The 12,384-nt window shown below is 36.5% G+C and overlaps 1 protein-coding gene across 3 annotated transcripts in view; it reads left to right on the top strand.

Annotated features, from left to right (window-relative positions):
* LOC109267758 (cadherin-10) overlaps positions 1-12,384 on the top strand; it is a 179,327-nt gene that overhangs the window by 163,939 nt on the left and 3,004 nt on the right. For 2 of the 3 annotated variants that reach the window (XM_053906905.1, XM_019450741.2), the window contains exon 12: positions 2,291-3,351. In XM_053906905.1, the coding sequence (XP_053762880.1) occupies positions 2,291-2,781 (491 nt within the window). In that variant the 3' untranslated portion in view covers positions 2,782-3,351. Of the gene's footprint in view, positions 1-2,290; positions 3,352-3,381; positions 3,435-12,384 lie in introns of those variants that run through there. The other variant, XR_008423673.1, reaches the window with a different exon arrangement.

The raw sequence follows: 12,384 nt of genomic DNA, 5'->3' as shown, positions 1-12,384 counted from the left end.
GCTTTTTAACTGCCTTTGAATGAAAAATCTGATTAAGTTTACTCTCCAGTTGCATTATCTTAAAACTATTGTGCACATTCCTATGACCCTAATCAAAAAACATTGTATCTGACATTTTAAGAAGCAGTAAAATGAACTTGGATTTTGGATCCAATCTTAGTAAGTTTCATTATCCTCATTATTAGAACATTTTTTACTGGGTAGGGTCGTTTGGTTGATAATAAGTAATCTAAGGTTCAAAATCTTTACATCACAAGTTTATGTGCGTGCATGAATATATGAATTTAAGCAAAATAAAATGTCACATTTTCTCAAAGACTTGAAGAATAAACTTTTTTTTTTTCCACTTAATGCTGGCCTATTTATTTTTTAACCACTTTGAAGGTCAAGAATACTTATCAATGGATTAAAACTTTATTTTGTGTTGCATTAAAAAAGTCCCTTGTTTGCCCTTTCACACAAGCTTGAAGGCAAGCAGCCTGACAGTCCTGTGTTAATAAAGAGAAAACAAAACAAAACTTCACATAATAATATAATTCTCTTAGTTCAGGCTGCTGTAACAATACCATAAACTGGATGGCTTGAACCACACACATTTATTTCTCATAGTTTTGGAGGCTGGAAAGTCCAAAATCAAGGCACTGGCAGGTTCCAAATTTGGGGAGGGCATACTTCCTAGTTGAAGACGGCCATCTTCAATTGTATCCGCACGTGGCAGACAGTAATCATCTGTTTGTTGCTTTTTATAAAAGCACTAAGCACTATTTCAATTCATGAGGGCCCCACTTAATGACTTAATTACCTCCTAAAGACCCCACTTCCAAATACCATCACCTTGGGGATTTAGGCTTTAGCATGAATTTTGAGAGGACATATTCCATTCATAATGATAATAAATTCCATCTCCTATAAGTGTATATTCTAAAGAATTTAAATAAATATAGATATTTCACTGTACATATATCTGGTAAAAGATTTTCTCTCTCTTTTCTTATCTAATTGAATTCACTTCTGTTTCCCCAAGTCATCATTTTAAAGGATCATCTCCAAAATGTTTGTGGATACTGAATGAGGGTGGGAAAAGTCATACAACCAGAGGGAATCTGAGATTAATATTCTTCCATCTTTTATGCTATTGCATTATGGTTAGTAAAATTATTGTCTTATTATTATTTGTAACTTGTCAGGGAAGTAGGGAAATGTCCTTTTTGAGTGATACACGTTTCTTTTTTTATTTTTTTTTAATGTTCTTATTTATTTTTTGAGACAGAGAGAGACAGAGCATGAGCAGGGGAGGGACAGAGAGAGAGAGAGGGAGACACAGAATCGGAAGCAGGCTCCAGGCTCCGAGCTGTCAGCACAGAGCCCAATGCGTGGCTTGAACTCACGAACTGCCAGATAGTGACCTGAGCCAAAGTCGGATGCTCAACCACCTGAGCCACCCAGGTGCCCTGAGTGATACACGTTTCTATCTGTACATCTACAATTGTTTAAGATGTATCTAGCTAAGGTTCACACATAGTTTCTGTAGGTAATTCAGTGTAGAAGCTGGAATTCACTCTTTGCCATCTTGTGGTCCTACAACTTATTTTTGGTCTCACATAAATACATACTTTCATGTAATACCTCAAAGATTGCTAAACCAAGAGTGTCTAATCAGGAGGTCACTTCCCCTCCACTAATTAAGACACTGTAAGAAAAAAAAAATGCAAGAAAAAAATCTTTTTCTTTTAACAATGTAACAAAAAGAAATCTATGTAAATCCATCAGCAAAGCTATTTAACCCAAACCAATACCTCCATATCTTGCAAACAATGCTGCCTTTTTAATATTGTATAAGGATGTGAAAACTATGGGCATGTTTTTGTCCTTAACTGTTTTATTTGAAGCTGAATTCAATGTCTGTCTATTTTTTATGTAACACCTTATGTCACTATTCAGTGCAAAATAGAAATAATGTCTGTACAATCAGGAGCTAACTTTAAACAGATCTTAGGAAAAAAAAAATAGGCAAAATATCTCACTGTATTTGAGAAATATCCCAGATGGCTTTAAAAATAAATCGCAAACACTGCACTTAAACCACCCTTCCTGGCCAAACCTCAACAATCTCTTCTCCCTTCCCCCCACCCCCCCACCCCCCAAAGGGATGGAAGGACAAAATTAATCTGAAATTCTAGCCTGTCCCCGAAAACCTAAGTAACTTAAGCTCCTTTCCAGTGCTTCCACTCGTCATTTATATAGTGCTTTTAGATGGACCGCTAATGAATCTTCTTTTCTTTTTTTCAAGTTATAGTAGTACTGTTTGCAGCTCTGAAAAGACAGCGAAAAAAGGAGCCTCTGATCTTGTCTAAAGAGGACATCAGAGACAACATCGTGAGCTATAACGACGAGGGTGGCGGAGAGGAGGACACCCAGGCCTTTGATATCGGCACCCTGAGGAATCCTGCAGCGATCGAGGAGAAGAAGCTTCGGCGAGACATCATCCCGGAGACGTTATTCATACCGCGCAGGACTCCCACGGCCCCGGATAACACAGACGTCCGCGATTTCATTAACGAAAGGCTGAAAGAGCATGATCTCGACCCCACCGCGCCCCCCTACGACTCCCTGGCAACCTACGCCTACGAAGGGAACGATTCCATCGCGGAGTCTCTGAGCTCCTTAGAATCGGGGACCACTGACGGAGACCAAAACTACGATTACCTCCGAGAGTGGGGCCCCCGGTTTAACAAGCTGGCCGAAATGTACGGTGGCGGGGACAGTGACAAAGACTCTTAACCTAGGCTATCGATTCCGTTCCAACAAGAGGAGGTAACTGGACGGGCACCGTCCCCCCCTTCACAATATTTGATATTCAGGAGAGTTTTCCTGCCACTCAGCACAATTTTTTCCCATTTACTTCTTAATTTGTTCATTAATTCCATTAATTCTTTCCTGTAGGATGTCTCATGGAATATATGCGAAATTTTATTTAATCACTTCCAAGAGCCAAAGCTATGGAAATTCAGTGTTGTCCATCTTAGAAATAAAAGATAATTTCAGAAACACGAACAGGATAGGAACCTCACAAGCCGCTTCTGTTAGATACACGTCCTGCCCTTGCAAATGAAGCTTTTATAAAAAAAAAAAAAAAAAAAAAAAAAAAGGTGAAGAAAAACATTTAAGGTATATCCTGTTCTGTACATTAAATTAAAAAAAAAAAAAGTACATGTGGTGTTAGTAGGTATGATATGCAACCTGGTATACAAACGTTTGTGCAATTTCATTTCATCAAATTCTATCTGCTAATGTTTTATATTTATATTTTTGTATTTATTTTTAAAAAAAATAAACAAGTTTTTACAACTACCTTGTCTCCAGCTTCATTTCTTTTCCTAGGAAGAAGAAGTTTCTTCATGGACTGTCTTGGTACAAAAGTCCACTGAATGCAGGTAAGGGCACAAAGTCATTATTGTTACTTTGGGACATCTAAACAAGTTAATAGGATATAGGTATGAATTGTTTTTCCAGTGAGTTTTGTTATGCTCTGATACGTGAAAAACTTGTCAAATTAAAAGTAATAGTCTTGTACCATTAAGCCGATTTAAAAACATGGCTGCCTTTATGCTAAATATCCCCAGACATCAGCAATACAGTCATTTCATTTTGTTCATATTCGTTAAAATAATATCTGAAAGAATATAACTTTTTTTATTTTTGTATGACATTTGTTTTTTGAGTTTTACAGGTAAGAATAGTTGAGACAGATTTTGTACTGAAATAATCCTTTAATGGAAAATATACTTGCTTCCCATGGTGACTTTGAAAATGCTTGGTTATGATAGTAATAATGCTGAATATTCCATTAAGATACAGCATCGTGATTATGTCAAGTTTTCAAAAAGGCATTATAGATTTATTTGTAATTAAGTCTGTTTTTCTGTCAATGAATGATTCAATAGAAAGGAAAAAAAAAATACTGGCAGTTAATTATCTGGTGTCCCTGAGATTCACAAAAGCCAACTGCCACCAACTGCTCTCTTGTCTCTCAAGCTCCAAATATGATTTATTTATAAATGGAGCTCTCTGTTGGGCCTACACTAGGAAGGCGCATTCCCTGCTGAGGAAATCATAAACAATACCAAAGATTTGTGTGCTTTCCAATTAGTGAAAATGCTATGCTTTTGGAGTGAGAGTACAATATTGACATATCCTTAGTGCAGAATTATTTATTTCAGTCTTCTTGGATGATATTTCCCCCCCAACTTCCAGGCTGAAAAAGCATACATTTCACTGACTACAGACAGTTTGTGTGGTAATATAATTGTGAATGAAAAACAACCTATGTGGTCTAGTTAAAATTAGTCACATTACAAGGCTGATACATCAGATCATAGTAAAACCTAACTTGGTTCACTTATTGTATTTTAAGATGCCATGCATATACCCAGAAGGCTGACTAAAAAGGACAGAGTTTATTTATTTATTTATTTTTAATTTTTTTTTAAATGTTTATTCGTACTTTGAGAGACAGAGCATAAGTGGGGGAGGGGCAGAGACAGAGAGGGAGACACAGGATCCGAAGCAGGCTCCAGGCTCCAGGCTCCGAGCTGTCAGCACAGAGCCCGACACGGGGCTCGAACTCACAGACTGTGAGATCATGACCTGAGCTGAAGTTGAACGCTTAACCAGACTGAGCCACCTAGGTGCCCTAAAAAGGACAAAGTTTAAAAGGGAAAATAAATGAAATAAAACAAAAACTAAACAGAAGGAAAAGAAAATCCTGAATGTCTTAGGATCATTCATTCAAATAAAATCAACAAAAATTGGAAAAATTAGAAGAAAGTATATTTTACAAACATTTCACAATAATTATGATTAAAAACATAATATTCATTTGGTTGAAAATTAGTTTATAAATTTCCAGCATTAACTATTTTTATTAATATTGGATATCAGTAATTGGAATTCTTGATCTGAATATTTTTAATTATCCTCATCAGATAATTTCAAACTGACATTAACTTGCTCTGTCACTTTTTTTTTATCATCCAATTTTAATAAATTTAAGAATTGTAGCAGTGATCTCTAGTATCATCCAAATCAGGTTTCCAAAATTATCGTTAAGGAGATTGATCAGCCGGGTTTTCTGCCTATATCCTATGTTGTACAGAAATCATTTTTCAGAGTTCTGAAGCAGTCCTTGGTAACAGATATCCTATTATTTTTTGATAATGAAGGTTACGTGTTAAATTTCTTGGAGATCCTGAAATGAAAAAGTACCCCTATAATGCCCTGCTCAGACTCTCTCAGTAGTCTCCCTTACATGATGCTCTGTTAAGGAATGCCCAATACATAGGTTATTATATGTCTAAGTTTTTGTTTTTATATTGCAAATGGGGAAAATGTCTCTCAGTATCATGATATTGATTACATCAGATAACTGTGGGTTTTTCATTTATTCATCCATTTATTTTTTCATTCATCAAATATTTTGAGCATCTATTATAAAAACCAAAAGGTGTTCTAGACCCTAGGGAAGTGATAATAAATTATACATGATTTTTGTATATGTGTATAATCCCTCTATTACTGAAAATGCAAAAAATGGTAAAATAGTTATCAAAATACTCAGTATTTATAATAAGATACTTAACTTCCACTGTGATTAACTTTTTTAAACACAGAGAAAAATTATTCTGCCATCCTTTATCATGCTTGAAATATTCGGATAAGTGAAATAAAATGATTTATAACCTTTAGTCATTAGAAATGGCGATTAAGTCAATCAATTCTCAATTGATTTTATTTTCAACAAAATATCAAAGAAAGTTTATGCAATGATAAATTAATACTCTTAGGCTGAGTGTCTATATAGTCAGGTAGATATGTCACACAGTGAAAAGAGTTCCAGTGATTCCTTGGGAGACTTAAACATATAAATTATGAACAATTAGATGTCTAAGATAGTGTCAAAAATTTTAAACCCCTCAGATTTCAGATTGAGAATTACGAGTATCTGGTTCATTGACTAACACATCTACCTAAGTGTCTGTATATGTCTTCATTATGCCTTCACCAGCTACACCCCCCTTTGCTGGCCTTTGTTGCCTGGCTTAGGCTGACCATAGGCTGCAGCTCCCCTGCCCTGTGGACTTGCGCCTGGGCGGGCACCCGTAGGGGGCGCTGCAGGAAGGCCTGGCCAAGCTCCCTGGTGGCCATAAATGGAAATCTCGCTGACTCAGATCTGCCCGAAGTGTAGCCTGTTCCGACTGAGTTTGAAATACAGCCAACCTTTGGTCTCCTTTTATCATCTGGTCGGCTGGCGGGACTCCCCCGTTGCTTTGAAAGAGTGCAGTGAGGAGTTCAGAACTTCCACTTGGTGACCAGGTTATCCTGCAGGATGTGAATAGTGTGAGGCAGCAGCTAGTCGCATGGGCTGTCTTTCCCCTTTTACGCCAATGATATGCTCAAACCCAAGACTTTGCAGTCATTTTGGACCCTGCTGTTTCTTGTAAAGCCCACATCCGAGAAGGTGGTTTCACTTCATTTGTAAAACATACACGGGATCCCACCACTTCTCTCCATTTCCAGCATTCTACCCTAAACCAACACACCTTTTCTCAATTACTAGGAGCAATTAACTTCCTCACTGGTCTCTCTGTTGCTACCTTGCCCCACTTACACTCTGCTGTCAGCATTGAGGTCTAAGAAATATTTTCAAAATCCCATTTGGAGGTTCCCCGGTTCTAAACACTACTCTTTTCATTTTAGTCAGAGTAGAAAGCAAAATCCTCATTTTATCCTTAAAGCCTTTGCAAAGAACATTCTCCCATTTATTTCCTGTGCCGCAGCAGCTGACCCTTTGTTGTTGCTGGCATTCCTGAGTTCACGCTGACCATTCTCTCTTCCCCAGCTTGCGTCCCTACCTTGTCCAAATTCTTTAGTAAATGCTAGTTTTAAATTGAGGTCTTACTCTGTCCAACCTACTTGAAAGTTATAGTATTTCCCTAGACTGTCCTCATTGCTCTGATACTGCATATGTTTTCTCTCTAACACTACTAACTTTGCTACATGACGTAATTGTTTACTAAGATTATTTTCTGTCTCTCTCAAATAGAATGTAAAATTCATGAGAGCATGGATTTTGTGTTTTGTTCTTTGTGATGCCCAATAAACAGAACTATATCTGTTTAGGTGCTCAATAAACATTTGTTGGAAGAATTAATAAATATTGTACTATTGGATTTATCACATATTATACTTAATTTTAAACATGTATATGTATATATATATATACATACATATATATGTATATATATGTATGTATATATATATATATACATATACATATTATTTGCATATGATATTTCTGCCTCCTTCTTTAAACAGTGAACTACTCAAAGTTATAGGAGGAGTCTCAGTGACTCTTTTATTCATTTACTGGAAAGCTTTATCCTTCCAGACTGGTACTATCCTGGGCCATCATTTTAAACGTAAATGTTAATTAGCCAATGATTATTTTGGGTAATTGCTTTAGGAAATTAGAGATATATCTTAAAAGACACACAGATCTGAGAAAGTCAAAACATTTTAGATGAAGTAACATTGCAAATGTGTTTGGAACATTAGCGAAGTACCAAAAATTAGGATAGTGGGAATTGACATAAAATGAAATAAGTGCTAGAAGCACAGATGACTCCTTTTCCAGGATTTGGTCTGCTGTGACTGGGGTCTGAGTCATGATTTGGGGGACCTTAATAGTGCTGTGAAAAGGCCAAATAACGGGACTGTTGATCAGGGAAGGTTTTGAGAAAGATTATAATGAAAAAGAATGTTGAAGGAAAACTGCCATTTTCTTGCCCAAAGGCACTAGGGTTCAATATTTGAATTTATTTACTTCTTGTATTTTTATTTGTTTACTTCCTATAGGCCATAACTACTGGGCATAAAGAGATTTTTATTTTATTGATTGCTTGCAGTAAATTTCACTTGTTGCAATTGCCAGAAATATACCAAGTTACTGTTATGCAAAGAGGATAGCCTTCAAACTTACCTAAATAGAGATTCTAGAGACAACCTTGAATCAAGAACCCACAACAAAACCAAAGAAATGAGCCAAGGAATTGATGTGAATGAGCAAAGATGCTTGCATTGATAGTTAATTTTTTTAAGTATATGTATACACATACTTTTTTATGTAGCAACCAAAACCAAATCCAGCAAAACAATATATATTAACATATGTTAATATGTTAATATATATATAATTTCTTTGTCCACTCATTTATTATACATGTTATAACTTACATCCAATTCCTCTGATAATCTCACTATTTCTTTAAGACTATAAATACAATATTTACCTCTATGCTGAATTAGCTATTTCCTTTTCAGGTATGGAAATCAACTAAGCAAGACAGCAGGGTAAAAAAGGCACTTTTCATAATTCTAATTAGTAGGAGCAAAAACAAACAAAAAAAGGCAAATAAATATAATTTGTTCAACCTTATTTTCTACTATTATTATAAATGGGATTATTTTAAACTAGGCATAAAGTAGCACACTGAGTCATCTTGATTAAATTAAAGGATTTGTATAAGAAAGGATTAACGATTTATAAGAGCATAATAAAAGACAGGTAGCCAGTTTGTGAAAACTCTTTTCCAGCTGTGGAATTATCCTGAATTTGGAACATGACATTTGCAACTCCACAGGAAGGATAGCACAGCGACGTCATCCCCAAATTATCTGAATAAACCTCCTCCACAATGTGAAATATTTAGAAGCATTCCTAAGGTTCTTGCCATGATCTTTGCCTCTCTCTTTTCACAATCAAGAGGATTTCAAATGAGTTTTTAAACCAATGTGTGAAATCCATGCCATTGTGTTACAGTTTATATTTATTTCCATTATCCCCACTACAAATATAGCCTAAAATAAGTCTTTTCTAAATAGTTTTGTTAAGGCTGATACATCTTTGAAGAAAAAAAAAAAAACAAAACACAAAAAACAGCCAGACTTAGTGACTGATTCTACTTCTGGCACATTCTACTTTTCTTTTAGAAGAGCAGGACTTTAACATTGCAAGTTATTTGTTTGAAATTATTATTTATTTTTTCCAGTTTTCTTGGGATATAATTGACCTATAATATTGTATAAGCTTAAGTTATACAATGTAATGATTTCATATATATATATATATCATATATTTATGTGAGATATATATGTCTATATATGTATGTATATACATCTTAACTGCATAAATTTCATGCTCTGTTTCTTCAAAGAATAAAATTTTATTATAGGCAGAATTTGATTCTGCATTTATAATAATTCTGAGCATAGAAAATACTCATTCAAAAGGGTGCAGGTACTTCAGAAGCTCCAACATATGGAACATTCTCTTGGCAGATCCATATAATTTAGATTAAAGCAACTCCTTGATTTTTAGGTTTCATTTGGCTAAACACTTAAATCTGATAAAATGCTAGTTCTGAGCAGTGCAAGCAACACCTAAGTAGGTACTATACAAATACTTGTTGAGTGATTGATTAATCTTGGCATTCTAATACTTTGTTTTCTAATTTTGGCACCGTGGAAAATGTCAGGTTCCATGCCTTCCCTACCCTCAACCAAAAAGGCAACATGTTTCATTCATATTTGAAAAAGCATATTCTAGAAATGTCACAGTAACCTTTTCAGATGACAGTCTCTGCCTAGGAATTCTTGACAGCAGCTATGCACAATTATGCCAACTATATATTGAAACGTTCTTACATCATCTTCCCAAAAGTGATAGCCTGAGCACACAGCATTTAGATTAACTGGATGGAAGGAAACCCAAACTTGCACTCTTTTACAAAGTTTATTTTTGAGACAGGAATGGAAAAAAGTGAAATTCAATTTTTGGTTTATATATGGGCAAAGTGAATCATATTTAAAGATATTTAGAAGTAATCATATCATGTCTCAGTCTCCCTACCTGTGAAGCTAAAATCTCAGTGCATTTACTAACATTGAATATTGAGAACAATTAATTTTGTATCTTGATACATTTGTTAATATACATTTTAAAATTTTGTTGAAAAGTAGGAAAAACAAGGATGAACACAAAGGTTATTCTCCAAATCATCTAAAATATAATGATGCATTTTTTGAATGGTGAATTAATAATGATAAATTAAGTACATAAAATGCCAACGATTAGCAATATCTTTAGGGGGTGACTGGGTGGCTCAGTCAGATAAGCGTCCAACTCTTGCTTTCAGCTCAAGTCATGATATCACAGTTCATGAGATCAAGCCTCTTATTGGGCTTTGTGCTGACAGCACTGAGCCTACTTGGGATTCTCTCTCTCTCTTTCTATCTCTGTCCTTCCCGTATTCTCTCTCTCTCCCAAATACATAAAATAAACTTAGGAAAAAAAAAACAATGATATCTTTAATGTGTGTGCTTGGAAAACTTACTCATAGAACCATAAGTGTTCTATTTACCATAATAGTAATGACTAAGATTATAGAAATGATGATGATGATGATGATAGTAATTAACATTTATGTGTCTATTAATATGTCAAGAATTATTCAAAGTGTCTAACATATGCTGACACATTTAACTGTCACAATGACTATAAGATAATTACTAATAGTGTCTCCATTTTGCATATGAGAAAAATACATAAAATCGTGCAAGTTTCTACTCTTTTTACATAGTGGAGCTGGGGACACAAGTGACTCAGCTCTAAGTTAGTACTCTTAAACCCAAGCCTATTATTGGTGAATATAAAATAATCAATCCTGATATGTTAGGGTAGTAATGATAGGGAGATTTCTTTCAGCAGTGTTGTTATGGGGAATGAACTTTTTAATAAATAAAAGTAGTAGTTTTTAACCACACACATTTGGCCTGAGCTTCACTACTGATAGTGGGCCATATATTGTCTGGGCCAATAAAATCTGTATGATCATGATCTCCAAGCAACTTGGTAGGGCTTTGTCCCCTTGGGCTCTCTGCTATAAGAGAGTCATGTTGTACAATACACCCTCAATCGTGTGGTCAGTGTGTGGGAAAATTAAAATGTTGAGGGGAGCGTTTATTTGGTAGGTGGATGTGAATGATGTCCTCTCTAATGTCAAAGGTGTTAAGGTTCCCTGTACGTACTAACAAGGGAGTCCTTAGAGGAGACTGGAAGTAGGGTGGGGGAGGGGTTGATGAAAATCTGAAGACCAAAAATTAAGCTATATTAGAGTTTGGGGTAAAATATCTGTCCATTTGGGGGATCATTTATCATTTAAAAGCTTAAGGAGCATATGTTTGAGTAGACTTTATGCCTCTCTGTAAGTCCAGCTGCTTGGGGCTAGTAAGCTAGATGGAAATTCCATGAGATTCCAAGTTCTATAGCCCATGATGGAACAGCTTGGGAAATGAAATGAGAACCTTAAACTGAATCTATAACATCTGGTGGGCCTGAGAAGATGAACACATACCTGATTAAGAAGGAGTTTACATGACGGGAAGCAGGATTTCTGGAGGAAGTGATCCAGGAATCCCGTGAAAGTATCAATGATGGTAGCTGCATACCAACCAGCCACCCTGGAGGGTGCAGTGGTTCAAAAACATCAATTTGCTTTCTTGACTAGGGTCTGTAGTGCAGCAGCACGTTTCCCCACTTGGGAGCCTTCCAGATTTTGGGGGGGAACAAAAATGGGCAATTATTTACCACCACATTCGCTAGAGCCAGAGTGAAGGGGGATCTGCACCTCTATGCCCAGTCAGAGAGTTCCGTTACTCCCATATTGCCTGATGTAATAAGGGTCCACTCTTCTAATAGGTGTATCCCCTCTGGGGGGAACAGTAGTATCTGGATTTGTGACTGACTCTCTAGGAGGTGGCTCATGTGGGGCCTTGGAACTAGCACGCAATTCGGATAAGGAGTTTGCAATGTTCTTACAATGTGCTTCTGGTGCTTGCTGGCACGTGTGCACAAACACCCGGGATCACAACCGGCCCTATGAGTTGGCTGTATCTTGAGAGACTTCCCTTGAATCATGACATTATCGTTTTGTCATTGTCCAGACCAACTTGTGAGCCCACTGGCTACCACCCGGGGATCAGTAAAAAATGTGTTCTTTGGAATTTTATTTTTAGGGCTTGTTGCAGAGCCAAGCTCGCTGCCACCGATTCAGTCAGTTTTGTCAGATGGGCCAAGCCAGGAGGAGGCATCCTCAACTAGGGACATGCCACTAGCAGGACAAAATGATGCAGTCTGCCAGCAGGCTACATCGTGCAGGATGGTGGCACTGCTCTTGTTGAAGAATACTGACTCCCTTTCCACGTCAGCCAGTTGGCCTCCAGTTCTCCTGACTGCTAGAGGGGCCCCTTGTGGGAATACCCACCTCA

The sequence above is a fragment of the Panthera pardus genome, unplaced genomic scaffold (genome assembly GCF_024362965.1).
Source record: "Panthera pardus isolate Hobbes unplaced genomic scaffold, ASM2436296v1 HiC_scaffold_2, whole genome shotgun sequence".
Classification (NCBI taxonomy): domain Eukaryota; kingdom Metazoa; phylum Chordata; class Mammalia; order Carnivora; family Felidae; genus Panthera; species Panthera pardus.
This window is presented reverse-complemented; position numbering and strand designations above follow the sequence as displayed.